We start from the raw sequence: 22,049 nt of genomic DNA, 5'->3' as shown, positions 1-22,049 counted from the left end.
CGATCACGTCCTCCCTCAGGACACATCTTCATCTCTCACTTCTAATGCATCAATTTCCACGACATGATCTTTCACAGTTTTTAATGGATCCTGGCATTTCGAGCGCGTCCGTCGTGAGTGGCAGGACAGAGAGTTTTCGTTGATACTGTTTGTCGGAAAGACCATCGTTGTGCAGTCGGTGCACATCTTCAAAGGTTACCGGAAAAAAGTAGTGCAGGTTCTTTTGGAGCAGGCTGTCAGAATTTGAATAAGGATGGGTGTATTTCATCAGTGAAATCTCATCAGCGTTTGGCCGTGTGAGCCTCGCTGTCCTTGCCCCTGACAGCTATCTGCACCCTGCTGCTGTCCATCCCATAATGTACAAATACACATAATCCACATCCTCGAGTTTCTGAGAGCCCGAAACAAAACACAACTATATCGTACAGACAGCTTCGGCCGACCTTGGATTGTTTCCGCGTTCTGCTTATGCTGCGTTCACAAAGAACAGCTGGATCAGATTAGCATCTCACCTGCTCTAATTGTTCCTGGCAACAACAGGAACGGACATTATCTGGAGTCTGTTTGTTTTGGGAACATTTTATCTGCTCGATGTGAAGTCTGCCGCCCGGCAACATGGCTCCATAAACCGTCTGGAGAAGAAGCCCAAATGAACTTAACTTTGTCTCTGGGCTCTTACTTTGATTTGACCTGGTGTATAACTGTGATTCGGCTGATTTCATTTCTGCCTCGGTTCAGTCTAAAGTACAACCGACGTGTGGGGATGCTCGACTTGCCAAAAGCTTGAAACTGTTTGCACAACAGCCTGCATTACTCACAAAGAGCTGCAACCTCGCCAATAATGGACTGGAGGGGGGCTATTGACCCTGCATGTTGACAAGGTCAGCATACAGCATTTGTGTGTGTGTGTGTGTGTGTGTGTGTGTGTGTGTGTGTGTGTAGCTGATAGCAGGAGCGAGAGATTTTATAGTTCAAGGATGTGGGCCCTGCCTGTAAGTGAACATTTGACCATACCTCTCCCTGTGCTGCCTCTTTCCATGCAGAGCTGAAAGATGACGCCATGACTATCAATTGGATCAGCTGAAGAATAAAGCTCAGTGATGAACAGAGATGAATATAAAGGCTGTATATTCTTACTGTTTTTACGTTGTTGTGTTGGGAACCCTCAGTTGTCAGGAATCTCCCTGAAGGTCAGAGCATCTTTACATCTCTAAAAGAAAGAGTGAAGAATTAGGAACAGCACATCAACATCCAAGAGACCATAAACCGATGGAGAACATTGTTTTCAAGTCATCTTTTGTGTTTTTATATCACAGACACTCAACAATCGAGCAAAAGTAGCCTGATTATTGCAGTTTGATCAAAAAAAAAGGTTTGTTCCTAAGGTATTTATGTCCTTGAACATCCTCTCTGCTCCATGCTATGTAAATTTAAATATAGTTAAATGATTTTTAAAGAAAATGTGATTAACTATGTTTCGATGCATCTCAAGATGAAATGAACAGGTCTCGTATTTAGATGTAATCAGGTAAATGGATGCAAAGGAAATGGAGAGAAAAATCCTGCAAATATAAGAGGTCCATTTTAAAACCGCTAAATTCTTCCTTTAATTCATTCAAATCTATTTCTGATTTATAGGAGCTGACATCAGACTTAAAGGTCATAGTAAAGGTTCTTACACTAATGAACCTTACACTTTGAAGAAAGCCTTTCCCCCCCTATTAAATCACCTCACTGGTCCAAAAGCACAAATGTGGACAAAGACACAGGAAGACGATGACAGACCTTCTGTAAAAGTGTCACTGACGCTCTGTGGGCTCAATTATCGCTCTATTGAGCAGCAGCACGAGGGTCCCAATTAGTGCTCTAACCTGACACTTGTGTTTGTCAGCGGAGCTTCTGGCGACAACAGCTAATGGCTCAGTTGGATTTCAGACTTTTCCGACGAGGCAGACAGAACAATGACTGTGTGACGGACTGAGGGCGGTCGGCCCCCTGAAGCTTGTTTCACAGAGATCAGAACAGAGGACACTGTAAGAGAAACAACAACCTCTGCTTCTCGGCTCCGTCACAACAGCTCTAATATCCTTTTTCACAAACAACAGGAAAACACACAAACACAGACACATACAGACACATGGAAGTCTTGGCTCTACATTTTTATTTTACACCTCCACGCTGGCGACAGCTAGTGGCCGGGGGCATTATTTTTTCTGGTTCTCCATCCGTTCATCCCGTTTTGTGAGCGCATTATATCCAGAAAGCCTTGAGGGAATCTCTTCAAATTTGTTACAAACCTTCAGTTGGACTCAAGGATGAAACAATTTGATTTTGAAGGTCAAGGTCACTGTGACCTCACAAAACAACATGTTTACCTTGTGAACGCGATATCTCAGGAACACCTTGAGGGAATCTTTTAAAATTTGGCTCACACGTTTTCTAAGACTCATCAATGAACTGATTAGATCTGGGTGGTCAGAGGTCAATATATATTTAAAGCAGCGATGACGCCATAACAGCTACTTTATAAAATAATTAGAATTTTATTGCTCACAATTGCTCAAAATGACAATATAAGACTGAGCTGTGTAAGTAAAATACAGATTTACACATGTACAGCCAGTTGTGGTAAATGTGGACGTGTCTCTCTACAGAAGCACACTGGAGACATCTGCTGGGCAACAACACTAATTTAGTTTACATTTGGTCTGGCGGAGAAAATGATGAGCTCATCTTCAGTGTGTGATGTATTTTTCCCGGGAGCATTTAGAAATTCCACCCTCCTCACTGAGATACAGCCAAGTAGACTTTCAGAAGACATGTCACAGAAGGAAAAGCGCAGTCTTTAATATTTGAACAGTTGAATTATATTTGTCTGCTTCCATTTCCGGACCCTGGTGTTGTGCAGCTGCCTCCTAATATAGATTATTTTCCGTCTGTAAACTTTTTTTGTTACAGAGAACTTTTAATGAACCGAAATTTGGAATTTGTCTTTTTGTGTATTTGCTTGTTTTTTTATTTGTCAGCAGGATTACCCAAAAAGAAAACTACTACAATTACCATCAAACTTAGTAGAGGGATGCGCGTTAATGGGGCGGATACAGGGTCTCACTATTTTTAACAATGTTTTTTGATAAATAAATCTTCAGCCCACTTCCTTTTTTGTATAAATATATTCCTACCATAAGAACTAAACAATCGTTAGTAGGAATGTCGACCTTGGCGGAGGTACGAGCCATTCTTGCTTGCCATCGAATTTAATGGTAACTTTTAATCGTGACGCTCTGATTAATACAGTCAGTACAGGCCCATACATTCATGACAATGGCTCCTTTCACTTCCCTAATAAGAAGAAGAATTCAGTCCTATTCTGGTTCGTCCTCTTTGACGAGCTCATCTCTCTGTAAAGGGCACAGAGCAAAGAGAATGAGGATCATGTGTGGACGTACATGTGCAGCCATCTACTGCCTATACACTCACCTCCCACGCATCCCATTTATACGCTTTGTGTTATAATGATTCTTTATAATGCAGCTCATCAGTATGCTGGAGGGAACTGAGGTCTGACCCTGGGATTCAAGCCGTTTGGATAGAGTGGAGTCGTTCCCACACTCAAGGACATTACGTTAGCATTGATTGCCCTCTTCTCCAGCCAGCATCCCGGCGCAGAGGAACAGGAGGCTTTGCTTGAATACACTCCCTCTTTAATAAGAAGAATAATAGTTATTCTTCTTTTTATTATGGTGTCAATTATTATAATTCCAGCATGTTCAGAGACACCTTTTACTGCATCAAAGTATTTTTTTTATTCAGCCATGGTTATGAAATTATTGAACTACAATTCCTAGAATAAGGGTGCAGAGTAGGTGACTGCATTGTAAAAATACTATATTCATATATATATTAATATACGTGTTATTTGAGTATTTAATTATTGATTTTGTATTATACATAACATTAGTATTATTTTATTATAAAAATGAATACGCAATAAAGATGTAGTAGTAGTAGTTGCAGTAGTAATGATAACAAAAACAGTAGTCATAATAAAAGTATTATTATCATATATATAAATAAATATAATCATAATATGTACTTTATAAAAAATAAATCCCAGATTAAAAAAAAGTTGTTATTATTTCAGACCCCTTATTGCAGCTACTAAGTTATACAATTTTTTATAAGGTTATAAAATGATGTAACTACAATTCCCAGAATGCCACGGGGTCTTATCGGTCCAACCACTGCACTGCTCCGGGTTGAACATGTGCTGTTTGACTGCCACCGGACGGTTGTGGGTAGAAAGTGCAGGAAAACGTGCTCGGTGACACACACACACGGAGACACACACACACACGGACACACACAGTACGATGCGGGCAGCTCGATCCGGACCAGCAGCGGCAGCAGCAGCAGAGATGTGGAGGTTTGTTCGAGAATAATGAGCCTCGGCCGCCGCCATCATCCTCATCATGTTCCCGGGAGTTTGCTATGCACTGCTGGCGGGTTTCCTCGGGGCCGTGGCGTCGTCCTCGGCCAAGCTGTCCCTGGGAGCGGACTACCTGAAGGGAGTGTGCGAGACCGGACTCCGGACGTGGGGGGAGCAGCGCAGATTCAGACACGCGGACGAGACCACCACCTGTGACCGGGTGAGGAGGCTCCGCCGCGGTTACTGTGAATTATTCACCTGATGAGGATGTGATGTGAATAATGCAGCGGCGAGCGTGTGTGTGTCCGAGAGAGGGCTGGGTTCTCCCGGAGGAAGTTGGGACGGGAGGTGCTGGTGATCCCGTCTTCTCCACCTCCTCTCCTTTACTCTCCACCTCCTCCATGACTCCATCTCCTCTCATGTCCACCTCTTCCCTGACTCCATCTCCTCTCATTTCCTTTACTCTCCACCTCCTCCCTGACTCATCTTCACCTCCTCTCCTCTCCTTTACTCTCCACCTCTTCCCTGACTCCATCTCCTCTCCTGTCCACCTCCTGCCTGTCTCCTCTTCACCTCCTCCCTGACTCCATCTCCTCTCCTTTCCTTTACTCTCCACCTCCTCCCTGACTCATCTTCACCTCCTCTCCTCTCCTTTACTCTCCACCTCCTCCCTGACTCCATCTCCTCTCATGTCCACCTCTTCCCTGACTCCATCTCCTCTCCTGTCCACCTCCTCCCTGACTCCATCTCCTCTCCTTTCCTTTACTCTCCCCCTCCTCCCTGACTCATCTTTACCTCCTCTCCTTTCCTTTCCTGTCCACCTCTTCCCTCTCCTTTCCTTTACTCTCCTCTCCTCTCCTCTCATTTACCCTTCACTTCCTCCCTGATTCCTCTCCTCTCCTTTCCTTTACTCTCATCTTATCTCCCCCTCTCCTCCTCTCCTCTCCTCTCCTCTCCCCTCCTCCCCCCTCCCCCCTCCCCCCTCTCCTCCCTGATTCCCTCAGCATCAGCAGCAGCATCACACGGGAGACCCCATGCTGCAGCTGCCGTGTCCTCGTGCTGAATGACATTGCAGTGTGATGTGTTGTCGCGTTGCTCGGTCCCTGACGGTGTTGGAGCTGGGGGTCATGTTTCCTCAATGACCTTCATGCTCTCTGCACACAGTGATGTCAGAAACCTCCGCAGGCAGCAGTTTGAAGCGTGAGGCAGTGGAGACGTCAAACAGTGACCTCTAATCTGCAGGAGAACTAAAGAACTCCATGCGTCTAAAGCCCCAGGTTTAAACTCGGCACAATTAGATTTCACAATAGAAGTCACGTCCCCGTGGCCCTGGCTGGCAGAGGGATGTTATTTTTAGTATTAATCATGTGAAACTGTAGGAATCCTGATTTAGTTGCCTTAGAATGGATGTTTATATCCAGGGTCTCCTTCCACGGAGGCCGCCATGTTTCTAGAGTAGCCCAGAATGGACAAACCGAGCCACTTTGCTTTCTCAATCGAATGGCAACCCCACTGTCTTTGAGTTTGTCGTTCGTCTCGAGTTGTCGTGAGCTGTCTGTACGAGCTCGTGTTTGTGTTTTCCAGCTCCACATCCCTCTGAGGCTGCTGTGTGGCGGACTCCTGTTCACCTGTAACGCTGTGATGTGGACCTTCCTTGCCAAAGCACTCAGGTATTCCTCCTCCTCCACCCAAACCACTGTGACCACCACCGCCTCCAACTTCGTATCTTCCGTGAGTAGCAGCCTCTCGCACAAGTCCTCTCGTTTGCTCTCATTTCCTTTCTCGTCTCAGACTCTATTTAGAAGGAACTTAATTCACCCTGATTTATCCTCCACCTCTGCAGGCTTTCCTCGGGCAGCTGATCTTTGGTGAAGCCCAGATAACACTGTGGTGGGTTGGGATCTCTCTGACCTTCTCCGGTCTGCTGGTACTGCAGAGGGTCTCACCACAGGAGGGACACCGGAGCGCCGTCGCCCAGAAGGATGAATAATATGTCTGGTCTCCACTAGTTCAGTTCAGCCTGGCTCCTGCTGGCTGTGGTACGTGGTGTGTTTTCAGTTCAGCAACTCCTCTGATTTTAAAATACGATTTTAAAATACGTTTTAAAAGTATTTATCCTTCTTTTTGTAACAGTGCAGGTGGTGAAGCCGTGCCAGCTGCTGTTCTGAAATCAGAGGAGATGCCGTCTCTGTCCATGGTGCAGCTTCACTGTGGCTGGTGGAGACAAAGTAACAGACGCCTGCATCCAGTTTCCCCTGAAGTCCCAATATCATCCTCCTCCAGAGACTCACAACGAAGCAAAAATTACACTCGCTTTATGTTATGTTTTGGAAACTATTTATTCAACAACAGCACAACAAGAACTCATGGGCTAACACAGCAGATGTGAAGGAAGAATAATTCTACATTTTGTGAAATACTTTTAGTTGCTTTCTTGCTGAGAATAGAGAGGATTTGTTATTTGAATAATGCCCCTAACTCGCAATGTAGTTGAGTGATAAAAACACATTCTGGATCCGAACCTTTAACCGGATCCACTCTGGAGCCGGTGATTCTCTCCTGGTCTTTGCCTCAACCCTCCACCAGGTTCGGTGCAAATCAGTTCTGTTCTTTTTGTGTTATCCTGCTGACAAATAAGGAAACAAACAAGACACAGACACAGACATCAGTCAAAAACCCAGAAGATTCACATTTGAGAAGCTGGTGTCATTATATTTTTTGTTAATTTGGCTTGAAAATCTCAAACGTTAAATCAAAACTTAAAAGTGCTTGGAGCTTTTTGGAGTAAAAGCACCGAATCCTCTCTTTTAACTCTCAGCAGGAAAAACAATAAGCGTATTTCAGGGAGGAAGAAAACACGTTATGTGAATATAATGTGAGGACCTTTGTTCATATTGACAGAATCTTTTGGGTAAATTGCTTTATTTCCCATGTGCATGTTACCATCTATCAAACTGTGCATTATAAACTGCAGCTGTTTGATCACGACAGCTTTCCTTACTTACATTTTCCTTGAGTTACTAAGACACTCACTGTAAACATCCTACACCGACATTCCATCGTCTGCATGCTCAAAGCGATGTTGTATACACGAAGCTAACGAGGTGTATTTCACAAGTAATAACCCCAGTGATGTAGCGCTGAAAGGCTCGACCCTGGTGTGACGACTTCGCCCCGGCACCAGGGTCTTTCTTCTTCTTTTTTCTTCGGCAGCTTGAATCTTAACCTCAAGATACGAGCATGCCGCGTGTTGTGATCCGGAAGCAGCTGGTCTCTCCTGCAGCGTCATTTCACGTCGGAGGGACGTCCCTGTGAGCCGCATCGTTTTATTTATCTCGTGACTTAGGCGGCCAAACTGTCTCTCCAGCGTCAGACACATCACACTGGACTTTTTTGGCTGCTTGAGATTTATATATCCCTGCATTTGCAATCTCGTATTATTCTGTTGCACGTCGGAAATATCAGTCCATGGCTCGTCATCTATGTGGGTTCATTAGAGCCCTAAGCTTCCCTCTTCATCCCTGGAGTTGTCTGCAAGAGTGCAATAACGTACTTCCTTTAAAGTCTCATGACACTGTGACGTGTGTAAGCGAGGGAGCTTTGAGCATTAATAATGGAACGTAGAAAAATGGCAATACCTGCTACAAGACAGATGTTTTCTGTTCGCATGACATCTGAGGCTGCTTCGTTGAATGGCATTTTTAAAAAAATCACACTGTGCTGTTGTTTGGATACATATCATAATATAACTGCATAATGGTAGCTATCATACCGGGCTGTAATATCCCACAGCAGCGTCGCACAAACATTTCTACCACACGTCCTTCCAACCGCTGCTGTGCAGGAATCGTATCATGAGATTTACATGCATCCCTGTTAATGTGACTGCAGTGACAATGTGACTAGATCTCATCCTAAGGATCAGCTGAGTGGTGTTTGTAGCAGGGCCGTTCACTCACCGTGCAGGATTTTTTCAGCCCTTGTTTGTGCCTCCGTGTTTTGGGATCCTGGGTGTGTTGAGTCGTTTATGAGTTGTCAGACGAATTGGGAAATTCTGCTTATTCGCGTTTTGTTTTGTTGTCTGTAGCTGGAGCCAGAAGTCAATTAGCCTAGCTTAGCATAAAGAGTAGAAACAGAGAGAACAGGTAGCCTGGTCTTTGCAAAGATAACAAAACCTTCCTAGGAGCATCATTAAAGGTCCAGTGTGTAAGACTTGAATATAAAATAATCCTCATAATGTTTTCACTAGTGTGTAGTCATTTGAATTGTGGCGAGAAAACGAATACAAGCAGACTTTCCCAAAACGTCAAACAACTCCGTTAACATACGGTACCTTTAATATCTGTGATTTCTGCTTTGATTTTGAAAATGTTATGGTGCCTGGCTTTTGTTTCCACTTAACGGCATGACATGATGTGACCTGAGGGGAAACCATGGACCTGTGAACCCACTCTGTGTAATATAACCAATCAGAGCTCTGCAGCCCTGTGGCAGAGGCATGGCCCTGAGTGGGATGTATTTATGTCCATGTGCACATAAACTGTAGATGAGCGTACGGAGAGATTATAAAACTATACTGACGAGTTCATGTGCTGCACTGCAAGGAAACAAGTATCAGAAACCATTGAATCAATTAGGATTTTAACTATATGAAGCTGTTCTGTTGACAGCAGAGCCACACAAGTGTGTTCAGTCCTAATATTTTGAATTTAAAGTGAAGGAAGCTCATCTTTGTTGGTTCTCTCCACACGAGCAGATCATAAGAGAGAGAGGCTGATTGCTCTGATATAAACCTGACAATGTGTTTTACAGATGTTTGTAAAAGTGTAAATACATTCTGTTGATAGCAGACACTTAATGGATGATGGGTGAATTGTTGTCTCCGCCCGAAAGAAGAAACACTGTTAAATTATTAAATAAACATCTTATCCGACAAACAAGTTTCCTGTTTCCGTCGCTCATGTTGGCTTTAGGGAGACGTTCAGGAGACGGCCTCACACAGAGCAGCTTCTCCGAGCTGCTCTTCATCCACATAAATACAATTAGATGTGAAGGTCTGTGGTTTTCCTGCAGCGAAGAGGAACTGAACCCATTAAGCTCAGTGTCCTTTCTTTGCATTCAAACATGATGTTTTAATACAGAAAGGGCTTATTATAATACAGCTGGATGGGATGTTTGCCTTGAGCTAATCTGAAAATACTTATACTTTTCCCATTGTAAAGATGTTAAATAATGGTATGCAAAAGAAAATAATCAATTAGTTTAAAGGATATTTGGCTATTTTCATTTTGTTTTAGACACAGTATCAATTATATCCATTAAATTAAAATCTAGTGCCCAAATCCTCCTCAGGTGAGACCTTATCTACCAAAGCAAAGTGATAGTCAATAAACTATAAAAAAAACTATAAAGCAGTCACATAGTTTTATTTCATTCCCATTTAAACATACCACAGTCAAAATTAACAAAGAAAAACAAAACGTGGTCCTCGGTAATTCAAACCCCGACCACGCAGAACACTGAAGAAAAAGAAGAACGCTGGTTTACTGTGTCTGTGCACCGTGTAGCAACGTTTTGACATCGATTAAAAAACTCCTAGTGATTTTAAAAATCTAAGAAAACGTCACTCCTGACAATGCATGCTCTACACTTGAAATGGTCACTTCACTGCCTCCGTTGATCAAGGGGGTTCAATTTGGCAACACGTAGGTTAATGTTCTCAGGATTCTGCTCATCTATAAAACATGATGCAGTAATAAGTAAGGCGTTCAGACACATCTGGGCAAAGGCCTTTTTTGTTTGTGTGGAAATGTTCGGAAGTGGCCCGTTTCCTGTCCGGGTGAAATTCTCCTCGTCACACTGGGTGGCCCCGGCAATGTCCGCAGCTGTGACGGGCATTTCTAGACTCATTCTTTCAGGCAAACGTTTTCCACTCGCCCCAAATTTGTAATCACACTTTCACCCTGTGAGGCTTCACCGCTGCCTCCAGTCAGGCTCACGTCCACCATCTATGACAAACTGGATTATCCATGAACTAATTCCCTCAAATGAGAGCGTGTCAATTACACTCCAGTGCATTCAGAGAGCAACGTCTTTTTTTTTATTCCCTGACTTTTCCATCTAAGCTGGTGACTGTGATAATGATCAAAGCGAGGAGGTCGTCTACGTTTACTGCACAGACGTGTCAAATGAACAAAAGGACGCCGGTCAAACTGCCTGATGGGAGTTTAACACACAGCCTTCCACATGTTTCCTCTTAGATTAAAAACAATTGTCTTCACCTGCAATGTCTCAGATTTTAAAGTTGTAATCCTTAAGATTGTCCTGAAATGAATCAATAGTAATTTTTTTTTACAACAAACAGCAATTTTTAAATGTTTTTACGCTTGGCTGAGGTGGAAAAGTTTGTGTAACGATAAAAAACAGAATGCGACAAAGGTCAACGGAAAAAGACTTAGTGTAACAAAAATAAATCACAAAACATTCATTCAATTATACTTCCACTGCAGAGACAAAGAAAACTGCTGCAGATTAAAACATCCGATCGGGGCTCCTCCACTTGCGTCATCTCATTCTTCTGCAAATACACACCAACTGTCTCTTAGAACGAATGTGGAAGGAAACGGGTACTTCTATTTTCTTTCGACTCATTTCTGCAAATTCATTTAAAACCTGTGCTGTGTTTACTGACACTCTTTACATTTACCGTTCACACTAAAAGCACTCAACTTGCAAAACACTCACTCGCTTTCACTGTGAAGGAATCAAAAGGAAACAATTGATTTGTCGCAAGAGTTGGCACTGACAAGCAAGCAGCACTGACTGAGTAAGACCACTGGCCCCTTCTCCATGTTTGTGGATGGGACATAGACCAAAGTAAGAAGTCAAATTATTATATATAATATTTTTGACATGATTTCTGGATAGCAGGAGGCAGCGGATACTCGTCGTTCATCTTTATAAACTGTCTATGGTGGTAAACTACTTGTGCAGCATGAATCAGATCTAATTTGCTGATGATCATGTAAAACTACTAATTATTGACCCACTTCTTAATTAAAGCAGCATGAGTTTGTTTGGTTGCAATGTAAATAAACACCAAATCAACCAGGACTAAAATCTTAAGGATTAAGACTTTAACTGGCCACTGTGAGACTAATGCTTCTCTACTTCTTCTTACAGCACTAAAAACTTACTCATATTGCTCTTACATGTGATTTGTTCTAACTTTCTCGGAGGTTTACTTCCAACAAAAACTCCACAGAGTAAATCAAAACTTTATCAAATGGACAAAGATCACCTGAACAAATCCACCAAAAGTCAGAATACTTTCCCCATTTACTTCAACGAGACTCGGGATTTAAAACAATATGAACTGGTGTCTCACCCTGACTTTCACATTAAGGCAAAAACAACATTTCTTTTAAAAACAATAGATGCCACCGTTCACTAATGCACTGTTCTAAGGCAACATGATCCGCAGCATCCAGCTAAATACTATTGCATCAAGAGAAATACAGAAAAAAACAGGACAGGATCACAGAGATGGTGAAAAAAAAAAAAGAAATACATGGACAGTGCTGCTCCGTGCAAAAAAAAACTCCTGCACTTCAGTTCCCATTGTTTAGTATTGGAAGCAGGAAATGATGCAGGAACATGGACTCGGGAGAAGGCGGAACTCTCTCTGTGTCGTTTCACCAACTCTTAGTAAGTGCTCCTTTGCAAGTTGCTCAGTTGGTTTTGTTGAGCTACACATCATTAATCTCAGTCAGCACCAAGAGGGAAACTATAAAATGTAAAGAAACAACAACACTAGAATACCCTGAAATTTCAATAAATGAAAGAAAATGTGTATGTGGTTGAAAGGAGTTCATGCTCGTTCAGGTCCGGCCAATAGGACGTCAGACCCGGGACCGATCAGTCTTATTCCACAGCAGCAGAGCTCAGCTTCGTTTCCGGCTTTCACACTATGTACTGGTAAACGTCCGCCTTGCCGTGGTCGGGTTTAGCAAACGGGCTCAGCCAGGATACGGAGAAGGGATGGCCAAACACCAACTTCAGATTCATCCATTTAGACCTTTTGGCCCATCGTCGCTCCTCCTTCTTCAGCTGCTCGATACCCTGCAGGAGTGAGATAGGATGGAAGACTTGAGAAGATAGAAAGAGTCTCCCAACACTGATTCAAATTCAAAGCTGATGCAAAATACAGGCTGTATCAACTGTGAAGATAAAGCTGCGTCTTTAAAATTTAATGCACAAACAGAAAATAACCACAGGGATTTAAAAATGAAGCATAAAGCTCTCTGAAGTCTTTATCAGGGTGAAGTGACCCACTCCCAGTATTGCCTGATGAGTAACACACACACACACACACACACACACACACACACACACACACACACACACACACACACACACACACACACACACACACACACACACACACACACACACACACACACACACACACACACACACACACACACACACGGCTCTATGAGACAGAAGTCGACTGAAACAGATGATCTCTGTGGTGGATATTATGACAGTGTGAGTCACCCTCCTAATGGGGGTTTGGAGCAGATACCTTATGAGTTCATCTCCCTGGAAACTGTCAATTACCTGTTGTTATTTACATCGGAGTATTATTGTAAACACCAACTCAGTGAATTTAGAACCATTAACCCTGTGTGACGTACTTCAGGATGACAGATATGAGGCATAAATTGCAGCTCCACTGCAAACTGTTTTTCTGTTTATAACCTTCACCTGTGCCCGGTTAACTAAACTCGATGGACCGGGCCTGGTTCGGACAAATATTTGAAATGATATTTGGGCTCGGGTCGAGTTCTGTCACGCTGCAGATGCCTGGAATCGGCAAAACGTTGGGTTCGGGCATGTTCAAACAGAAAAAAACAAAATGCCTACATCCTAACTCGACTGCCTGAACCCAACCGTCATCACTGACACTGGGCACGTGGCTGAAATTCATTTTCAGTAGGGGTCACAGTGGAGCGACGAGGAGGAGAAATTACCGCAGCTTCACTCACCGTCTCATCGGTACAGATGGAGTGAACCTGAGTCCCAAACATGACGGCGGTGAAGATCAAAAAGAGGAGAGCTTCAAAGCAGAGGAGGATGAGGAGGATGACGGTTGCTGGTGGAGAGAAGTTGCTGCACTCTGAGGAAGAAGAGGAAGAGTTTTCATTTCAAAAAGAAGTTTGGTACCAGTATAAAACCTTTGGAAATGGAGTTGTACATTGAAAATACACTCAGCTCCAACTGATTGGTTTTAAATGCTAAAAATGATTTGTAATATACATATAGTAATGTATCCTGATGCAGGCCCTTTTTTTTAAATGAATCAAAATTATAATCCTGCAGTTTTCCATTCAAGAAGATCCACCCCAACCAGTCCCTTGAAACTGAGGTGGTAAACCAGTACAGTCACTGGTGGAAAGTGGTTACTCACTTGTCCAGTCTTCTTCAAAGCAGAGCACGAAATGAAAAGCCACCAGGATGAGTGCATGGAAGGATATAAGTGCAATGTACATCTGAAAAACAAAATCAGACAATAATGTAAGAGGTGAGCATTAATGCGATTCCTTCATTATTCTGCATCGTGTCGTGCTCCAACACTCACTGTGAAGAGCACAAAGTATTTCTGGTTGCTCTCTCCGACACAGTTGTTCACCCAGGGACAGTGGTGGTCCATCTTCTTGATGCAGCGTTTACACACACTGTGGACACACACACATTCATCAGGACGGTGAGAAAATGGGACAAAAATAGGCAACAGACCAATCTAGATGTGGAGTATATATATATAGAACTTTAATAACAGACTGTCAGTCCATCTTCAGCAGTTTCAAAAGCTCCCAAACTGTGTGTAATATATGATTGTTATGGGTCATTAGAGACGAGAGTGTCATCTGAACCACAGGCAAGGATGACTCAATACTAAGCAAAAGAAAATCATCCATTTCTTTCAAACTGACTCACTGCCGTTACAATTCAATTACTCTGCAGTGTTATTGCACTTTTCATGCCTCCAGATCCCAGGATGCACACTGAGCAGCCACAGAGGAAACTCCCTAACATCAAGCTGCAGAGTCTACAGGGAGACGCCTCATAGCTACCCCTTAAAACAAAACACAGAGGGGAGACGGGGGAGGGGCAGGAACGCAGAGGAGTGGAGTCCCTGTGGGAGAGGCTCTCCAGGACTCTCCCCTGGAAGCTGCACACATCAGCAGAACGCTGCACGCCCAGATTCACAATCAGGGTGCAGGGTTTTGCAATGAATCTTCTCACACATTGACTGGGTGTCAGTGTACCTGCAGTGATGAGCTCGGTCCGGCTTGATGCTGCAGCACTTGGGACACTTGTACACCACCTGTCCTGGTTTGAGCTGCAGGCTTTCGATGAATTCTTTGGTAGCGTTTCCTTTAGGCACGGCTCCCTGGGTGAGACGGGGGAGAAAAGAAATTGTAGTATCTGTTACATTGGGTGTCACCTGATACGTTTCCTATAGTCTAATTTAGTCTTACTGACCGGGTCTGTGCACATGGCCTTGGCGTGAGAGGCGAGGGCGAGGAAGGCGAGGCTGCTGAAGAGCACCCCGTTGAAGAAGCTGTAGATAATGTTCTTGGCGGGCAGCAGCATCACAAACCCCACAACGAACTCGGCGTAGAAGATCAGGAGCCAGGTGATGACGCCGCACACGATGCCGCAGCCGTCGCGGATGAACCACATGGTGTCGGAGCTGTTGCGGAGCGGGGGAGGGGCACAGTGCTCGGGCCTCAGGTAGCCAGCTTGGCGCTCGATGTCCCTGGTGCGGTGCGCCGGGCTCTTCATCCTACAACGCCCGTGGCCTCGACCACATACTGCGACGAGAGGGGAAGAGACATGAAAAGAAAACAGAACGACAGAGTTAGACAGGGGATTAGGATTAAGTTTGTGGTTTCATCGTAGCGCTGCTAGTGGTGATTATTTTCATAATGAGTATTAATCTGCTGATTATTTCTTGATAAAGATGTTTATAAAGATGGACGATGCATCTCCACGTCCTCCCACTATCCAAATATGAAGCCAAAACATCCCAGATATCGATCGAGAGATGAAGCTGCAAACTCTGCACACAGATAATTCTTCTACTGGCAATGGGAAAGGAGTCAATCGCCCTTTTGTAAGCAGATATGTCCCGACTGCATTCAAACTGTAGGAGTGCTGTCCCTCAACAATTAGCAGTCTGTGTTAACAAACTAATGAGGACACTACATCCTTGAGGAGTATGGAGAAGGATGGGAACTAATAAGATAAAGAGAATCAGCAAATGAGGTTGAGGACAAATCTCTGGAGGAAGCTTTAACTGCAGGAGGAACAAACACTGACTGATCTGATCCCAGGAGGCCAACTTTCCTCTCACACCAAAAAGAAGATGGAGTTGGATTTAGAGGCTGAAATTCACATTTGGTCTTAAAACACAGTTGAATCGTGAGCTGCACTGGACCTGAGTGCGAGTCCAGGTCTGTCTGGAGACGAGGCTGATGAATAAGCGATCGGTCTGAGTGTGTGTGGACGAAGATGAAGAGACTTCAAAGAGGATCAAATGTCAGAAAACCTACAATAGGCCTCATTATTATACACATAACAAAGAGTGGAATAAAACTGCCTCTTCCCTGAGGACGTCTGGACCTCAGTGTAGTTCTAACCTAAACCTGAGCTTTCAGTGAGCGTATTTAAACAGTCTGGACATTCCTGAGGATTCAATCCAACCATAAGGTTTAACCCCGGTCAGTGATCCTGGCAGAAACTCGTGTTCTAATAATAAATAATCAAAGTCAAGTCTGGTCTAAACAAAAAGGTACAACTTCACAACAAAATACAACTTCCCTTAAAAGCTATGTGTATGTGTTGTTGTCTCAGTATGTTTACTATGTGGAATCAATGTTTTTTTTGTTACTTTCCATTGTAGTCTACTTAAATGTTATATTTTTACATTTAGGCTAACAGAGACGTGAAATTCATATATTTTTTTAGGAAGGAACCGTAGAATTCTGCAAAACAAACGTTTCAACCCAACCACTTCTCTTTTGCAGTTTCAGCACAGGCAATCTCATCGAGGCAATTTCACACATCTACGTCAAAAAAAGGACAAAACAATTTCAAGTTCTTGGACGAAATCCTCGTTAAGCAGGTTTTGGTTTCATCAGTCAAAATGACTGTTAGTCATCCATGTGACTGTGTGTCAGACCCATTCAGATGTTGGAAGCGGAGCCATTTCAAGTCAAACTGGTTCCAGGACGGGGGATACAGAGATTGAAAACTGCTCGACTGCTTTAATAACTTTACTCCACCAGACAAAAAGATTAAAAAAAAAGGGGCCCTAAAAAGGATGTTTCCTGAAAAGGCAGATGATCAGACGAAACCGAAACACACAAAGTCACAAGAGACCTGGGATGAAACTGAAACTGAACAACCAGGGTTCATTAACAACTCGGTGAATGGATTCTTTTGTGAAAGTCTATAGATTTCTTCTTTCACTCATTGACTATGTGTTTACACTTCGGGGGACTGACTGGATGAGTTGAAAGTAACAGAAACTCTCCAGAGAACAGCCCTTCTTCATGTGTACAAAACCAGAGGAAAAGACTCAACCGCTGAGAGCCGCTGAAATGCTGCTAATCATGACGTCCCTGCAGATTTACAGCCCCCTGAGTCCGGGAACTAACTCCAGATGTATACACGGCACAGACACATATCCAGGCAATGATTTACAGGAATGTTCATGGGCAGGGAGGATGATAAGAACTCAGAGGTGTGGGATGCAGAGATGAGAAGGAAATAGATCGGACCTCCCGGTGAGATAACCCTTCAACTAACGGTGTCAGTTTACTGAGATTTTCATTAGGCGGCTTGTGAAATCAGAGGTTTGTGATACTGAAAAAGTGGAAACCTGTAATTTCAGTTTCGTTTCCCCCGGGTGTATTTATTCAACTTCATCACATCTTTCCAGCAGTAACCAAACACGGTGCCTCCGTGGTATTTAGACAGGGTCATACATGATGATAACTGGGATTTGAGTTGAGGGAAATCTGTGGCACTGGAGGGGTAAATACACGGGAAACCTCAGATCAGATTTGAAAGGTAAAGTGTGAACTCCTGATTGTGTGAAGCTTGAACCTGGAAACTTAGCATTCACTCTGTTTGAGTTCGATTCATATGATTGAAAGAATATCTAATAAATATATGGACGACAAATGATTTGATAGTGAAAGTGAATTGCTTGCAGAATTACTTTTCATTATACTGATAAGAAAATACACATGGCATCTTTGTTTGCACATGTTTTGGAGTTTGATTTAATGGAGGATAACGGAAACAAAATAAAACTTAATAACGGGGATTTAAATGAACTGTCCTGCTGTAGTGCCTTTGAGCAGAGGTTTCTTCTGCTGCTAAAATAACCTCTGGTGCTGACTGCACCGTTATCATGAGGATCACAGCGGTTTGCAATGAGTGAACTTCCAGAAAGTTAAGTAACCCGGAGCAGGAAGTAACTGTGCAGCCGGGATATCTCTGTGTTTCCCGGTGTTATAATTTAACGTTATATTAAATGACATAACAAGTAGAGGGTCGATATGTTGTGAAACACAAACCTCGCAGTCTCCCGGCGGCTCAGCACAAGTTTCCCTGAAGTCCTCTGGTAGTTTGGAGGCTTGTGAGGTTAAAACAGATCCACCATGGGGGTGGGAGTCTCCTCCTGATATCTCAGCCCCAGCCCAGCCTCACCGATCCCCGGGCAGCTGCTCTCCGCGGCCCCGCTGCTCCCGCTGCCTCTCTCCGCCGCCGCCTCCTCGGTTCCGACGAGCCGGTCGTGGGTGTGCGGTCCGTGTGGAAACTACAGCCGAGGGCCGAGCTTCCGAACAGGCCTCGGGTCCAGAGAACAGCTCTGCGGGCGGAGGGACAACAAAACCCCGCAGAGCCAACCCGGAAGTGTCTCCCTGTCTGTATGTGTGTGTGTAGCACTGCTGCCCTGAGTGACGTCTGACAGGGAGCGGCTCCTTTCAGCAGTGAGACTCTTTATTTCTCTGTAAACCGCTGTAATACACTATGTTCAGCTGAATTACATAATAACATGTGAAATAGGCCGTAAACGCACAGAAAGGTTATTTTAAAAAAAAGTGTTTTTATGTTAAAGTCTGGCTGCACCGGTTGGGCGGGTTCTTTCCTCGTCCGGGACGCGCAGGTGAGCAAATCAGACAAAAACAAGCGAGAGTGATTCTTTTTCTTGCCGTCGTCTTTTTATGACGTAGAAGAAAAGCGACCCCCCCACACACACACACACACACGGCCGCCGGTGGTTTTCACAGCATTATGGCGACTGTAAGAGTCAGTGAGGCGGAGAAAGTCTACATTTTACACGGAATACGGGTGAGTTTGCTTTCACACGTCGGTATCTAACTCTCCACCCGAGATAGTGTCCCTGTGGAGCTGTGGGTTGCGCCGTACGACGCCGGAAGGCGAGCTGCGTCCGCACGTTGCTAACAGAGCCAGTGTTGTTGTTGTTGACATGTTGATCCTTTGACCGTCAGGATGATCTGAGGGTGGATGGACGAGGCTGTGAGGACTACAGACACGTGGAGATAGAGACTGACGTGGTGTCCAACACCGACGGATCTGCTAAAGTCACACTGGTATACACACACACACACGCACGCACACACACACACACACACACACAGTATCTCAGCATCTGCAGCTCAAGTCCAACATTCATTTAATTTTCTCTTTAAACTAAAACAGGCTCTGACTCGTTTCTTGTGCACACAACTAGCACATTGTAATTGTGTCTTCCCTTTTGTTGTGTGTATTTTCGCTGACTGACTGATAGTCTTTGATTTCGTGTTGTGTCTCCGTCAGGGCCACACTGCAGTGCTGGTTGGGATTAAGGCGGACATTGGCAAACCGAGGCCCCTGGTACCTAATGAAGGTTACTTGGAGTTCTTTGTTGACTGGTAGGTGTGGTGCATAAAGTCATGAGTTACAAGAATCAAGTGAGATTTAGTTTTCAAATTAATTAACTTTTGAATGTATTAACTTTAATCTTCCTTTCATCACTTCAATTTTCCATTTACCATCCATTAGATATATACACATATATATTCAATAAAATGGGATTTTAATAGCACACCACAGGTATTTTTTTTCGAACTCAGTCACCTGGTCTTTTCCCATCTGATCTGGAACAAATCCCTCAGTGTTATGGGAAAGAAGATAAAAAACTGTGAAATGTTTGGTCTTCAACACATCCATGTCAACCCAATTACTGTATCAAAATGACATTTGTCCTAATTAATATAATTGTAATTTTAGGTGAACAGGTTTAGTAGTGTTTAATTGATTCCCTGCCACTAGGAAGAGTTGTATAGTCTGTTCCCTGTGTAATGTAACACAATCAACTTTCAACATGCATGTGGAGAGGTGTAGTAGGCTCAGTCAGTCTCTGCTCTCCCTTCATATTCTTCCTCACCTCTTTCCCACTAACTCAAGAAAGAATAGAAACACAGACGGATAGACATTCTGTTACAGCGCATGTTTATTGTCTTGTTTTCTCCTTCCTTCGCTAGTTCGGCCAATGCAACCCCCGAATTTGAGGGCAGAGGAGGCGACGAGCTGGGGACGGAGCTGAGCAACACTCTCTACAAAGTGTTCAACAACAAACACAGTGTGGACCTTAAGAGTCTGTGTATCAGTGCAGGAGAACACTGCTGGGTGCTCTACGTGGACGTGCTGGTGGGTGGTCGCACATTGCCATCGTCTGTCCACATTTTAAGGAGTTTTGTAGGATTTTTGCTCCTAGAACTGCTTATTTGATTCATAATATTTCACTCCTGTATGTTTCTACAGCTCCTGCAGTGCGATGGAAACTTGTACGATGCCATTTCAATAGCGATCAAAGCAGCGCTCTTCAACACAAAGTAAGTAAAGTGTCATTCTGCTGTTTGTTTTAAGTCTGGATTGTTAAGCCTAAGATCTCTCACAGCTGTTATATTGTTCAGTTATAAAAAAAGTCTTCTGACCTCATTACCGACAGAATTCCCAAAGTGCACATTTCCGCAGATGAGGAGGGGGCAAAGGAAATTGAGCTGTCGGACGACCCGTATGACTGCATGAGACTGAATGTAGAAAACGTCCCCTGTATCGTGACCTTGTGCAAGGTGAGCTCACTGACTGGTACTCTATTTATAAAGCCCACGATCGCACAAACGATGACACGTACACACTGTTTATGTGCAGGTGGGCCACAGACACGTGGTGGACGCAACGCTGCAGGAGAAGGCGTGCTCGGTGGCGAGCCTCATCATCTCGGTCACACACAAGGGCACGGTCACCTGCACGAGGAAGGTGGGCGGAGGCAGCTTGGATCCAGAGAGCATCTTTGAAATGACACAGGTGAGTCCGGCCGTCCTCCTCCACCATCTGGCCCTCTCCCTCCACAGCTGCCACATTAGCATAATGTGCTGTTTTTCTATTATTATAAATCGTTACTATGACAAAAGCAGCGAGAGTCGACCTTGAGCTAATAACCAGGTTATTGTGTCAGACGGGTGAAGCTGTTGATGCATCTTTAATATGCATGAAGTATATTTACCAAAATGTCAGAGTATTGATTATTTTCTAAATGTAAATGTTTTTTTTTATCTGATTGTGCATGAATACGTTTTTTTTTTTCTGTCTCCAGGCCGGTAAACGGGTCGGTAAAGCTCTTCATGCTCCGCTCATGAAGCTGCTGCGGCAGGAGGAGAGTTTGGGAAAGAAGAAGCAGAAAGTCGGCTTCCTCGGTTAGGACTGTATCTACATGATGTGTGTACATGTAAACGTAGTTTTCTAATAAAACTTTTAATTTGTAGAGTCTGCTTGTTTTTGTATTTGCTGAAACGTGGAGAATGGAGACAATGCAGTGTGGTGTTAATGTTTTTAATAAACACAAAAAGATGGGATTTACATTACGTTAGGCAGCAACTCCTAATTGATTTTACTATCACTGATAAGTGATCAGTTAAGCTGCAGTTCACAGTAAAAGTCCAGCCTCTGTGCGTCCTTCTGTCTTTGCCACGTGTCGGTGGAGGATTGTGTGAAGCTGAAGTCTTCACGGAAACACCAGATGTGACTGGACCGTTTCCACGCAGCCTGTTGTTGTGCAGCAAACAGCTCCCAGGCAAATTCATATTTATGGCCTGAGCTCTCATTGCAGAGTTTGAAACTAAAAGATACAAATTCTTCATAGAAGGAATCATGAAATGATGAGATGTTTCAAATGTAATGATTGAAGAACTTTTGATTTCAGTGCTTCACTGCAGCCAAAAACACCTGGAAATCACATTCTTTCCGAATGAGGCCGGTAACTCCGAGCTTTCAAAGCACCTCTTGGCCGTTTTTTAGGAAAGAAAGTCTTATTCTTTCTTTTTAAGGCAAAAATAAACTGTACCTGGGTTATTGAGGCTTTTATGTAACAGATGAGTCAGTGTTTATTTCTGTTTCATACACTTTGATGAAAGCTGCACCAGGTTATGTCCTAACCTTTTCCACACGGTCTCGCCCTGTCTGCCTGGCTCCA

General features: G+C 43.8%; 3 protein-coding genes across 4 annotated transcripts; 2 read left to right on the top strand and 1 right to left on the bottom strand.

The window, feature by feature from the left end:
- Positions 1-4,261: 4,261 nt before the first annotated feature.
- LOC118124512 (transmembrane protein 42) lies at positions 4,262-9,366 on the top strand. 2 transcript variants are annotated; one of them, XM_035182402.2, is made up of 4 exons: positions 4,262-4,649; positions 6,014-6,160; positions 6,273-6,468; positions 6,568-9,366. In XM_035182402.2, the coding sequence occupies exons 1-3, from the start codon at positions 4,473-4,475 to the stop codon at positions 6,417-6,419; spliced, it is 471 nt and encodes a 156-aa protein (XP_035038293.1). In that variant the 5' UTR covers positions 4,262-4,472; the 3' UTR covers positions 6,420-6,468; positions 6,568-9,366. The 2 variants fall into 2 exon arrangements, with proteins under 2 accessions (XP_035038293.1, XP_035038292.1); XM_035182401.2 differs by having other exon boundaries at positions 6,563-9,366.
- A 468-nt stretch (positions 9,367-9,834) lies between these two features.
- zdhhc3b (zinc finger DHHC-type palmitoyltransferase 3b) lies at positions 9,835-18,556 on the bottom strand. The gene is made up of 7 exons (XM_035182399.2): positions 18,088-18,556; positions 14,981-15,312; positions 14,764-14,888; positions 14,073-14,169; positions 13,902-13,983; positions 13,480-13,610; positions 9,835-12,550 (listed from the first exon to the last, which is right to left on the bottom strand). Exons 2-7 carry the CDS (start codon positions 15,281-15,283, stop codon positions 12,392-12,394), a joined length of 897 nt encoding a protein of 298 aa, XP_035038290.1. The 5' UTR covers positions 15,284-15,312; positions 18,088-18,556; the 3' UTR covers positions 9,835-12,391.
- Positions 18,557-18,704: 148 nt separating this feature from the next.
- Positions 18,705-21,341, top strand: exosc7 (exosome component 7). The gene is made up of 8 exons (XM_035182400.2): positions 18,705-18,862; positions 19,024-19,125; positions 19,352-19,446; positions 20,059-20,224; positions 20,339-20,409; positions 20,526-20,649; positions 20,729-20,884; positions 21,174-21,341. The coding sequence occupies exons 1-8, from the start codon at positions 18,806-18,808 to the stop codon at positions 21,276-21,278; spliced, it is 876 nt and encodes a 291-aa protein (XP_035038291.1). The 5' UTR covers positions 18,705-18,805; the 3' UTR covers positions 21,279-21,341.
- The last annotated feature ends 708 nt before the right edge of the window (positions 21,342-22,049 follow it).

Source organism: Hippoglossus stenolepis, chromosome 17 (assembly GCF_022539355.2).
Source record: "Hippoglossus stenolepis isolate QCI-W04-F060 chromosome 17, HSTE1.2, whole genome shotgun sequence".
Lineage (NCBI taxonomy): Eukaryota > Metazoa > Chordata > Actinopteri > Pleuronectiformes > Pleuronectidae > Hippoglossus > Hippoglossus stenolepis.
The sequence above is the reverse complement of the archived record's forward strand: the minus strand, read 5'-3'. Positions and strand labels throughout refer to the sequence as shown.

What these genes read in the sequence shown, in the direction of transcription:
- exosc7 (XM_035182400.2), top strand. Translation starts at nt 18,806, where the DNA reads ATGGCGACTGTAAGAGTCAGTGAGGCGGAGAAAGTCTACATTTTACAC. An exon ending in ACATTTTACACGGAATACGG is followed by an intron (nt 18,863 to 19,023) that starts GTGAGTTTGCTT and finishes TTTGACCGTCAG; the next exon opens with GATGATCTGAGGGTGGATGG. An exon ending in GCAGCGCTCTTCAACACAAA is followed by an intron (nt 20,410 to 20,525) that starts GTAAGTAAAGTG and finishes CATTACCGACAG; the next exon opens with AATTCCCAAAGTGCACATTT.
- zdhhc3b (XM_035182399.2), bottom strand. Translation starts at nt 15,283, where the DNA reads ATGAAGAGCCCGGCGCACCGCACCAGGGACATCGAGCGCCAAGCTGGC. An exon ending in GACCGAGCTCATCACTGCAG is followed by an intron (nt 14,170 to 14,763) that starts GTACACTGACAC and finishes GTGTGTCCACAG; the next exon opens with TGTGTGTAAACGCTGCATCA. An exon ending in CCATCTGTACCGATGAGACG is followed by an intron (nt 12,551 to 13,479) that starts GTGAGTGAAGCT and finishes TCACTCCTGCAG; the next exon opens with GGTATCGAGCAGCTGAAGAA.
- LOC118124512 (XM_035182402.2), top strand. Translation starts at nt 4,473, where the DNA reads ATGTTCCCGGGAGTTTGCTATGCACTGCTGGCGGGTTTCCTCGGGGCC. An exon ending in AGACCACCACCTGTGACCGG is followed by an intron (nt 4,650 to 6,013) that starts GTGAGGAGGCTC and finishes TGTGTTTTCCAG; the next exon opens with CTCCACATCCCTCTGAGGCT. An exon ending in CCTCCAACTTCGTATCTTCC is followed by an intron (nt 6,161 to 6,272) that starts GTGAGTAGCAGC and finishes CCACCTCTGCAG; the next exon opens with GCTTTCCTCGGGCAGCTGAT.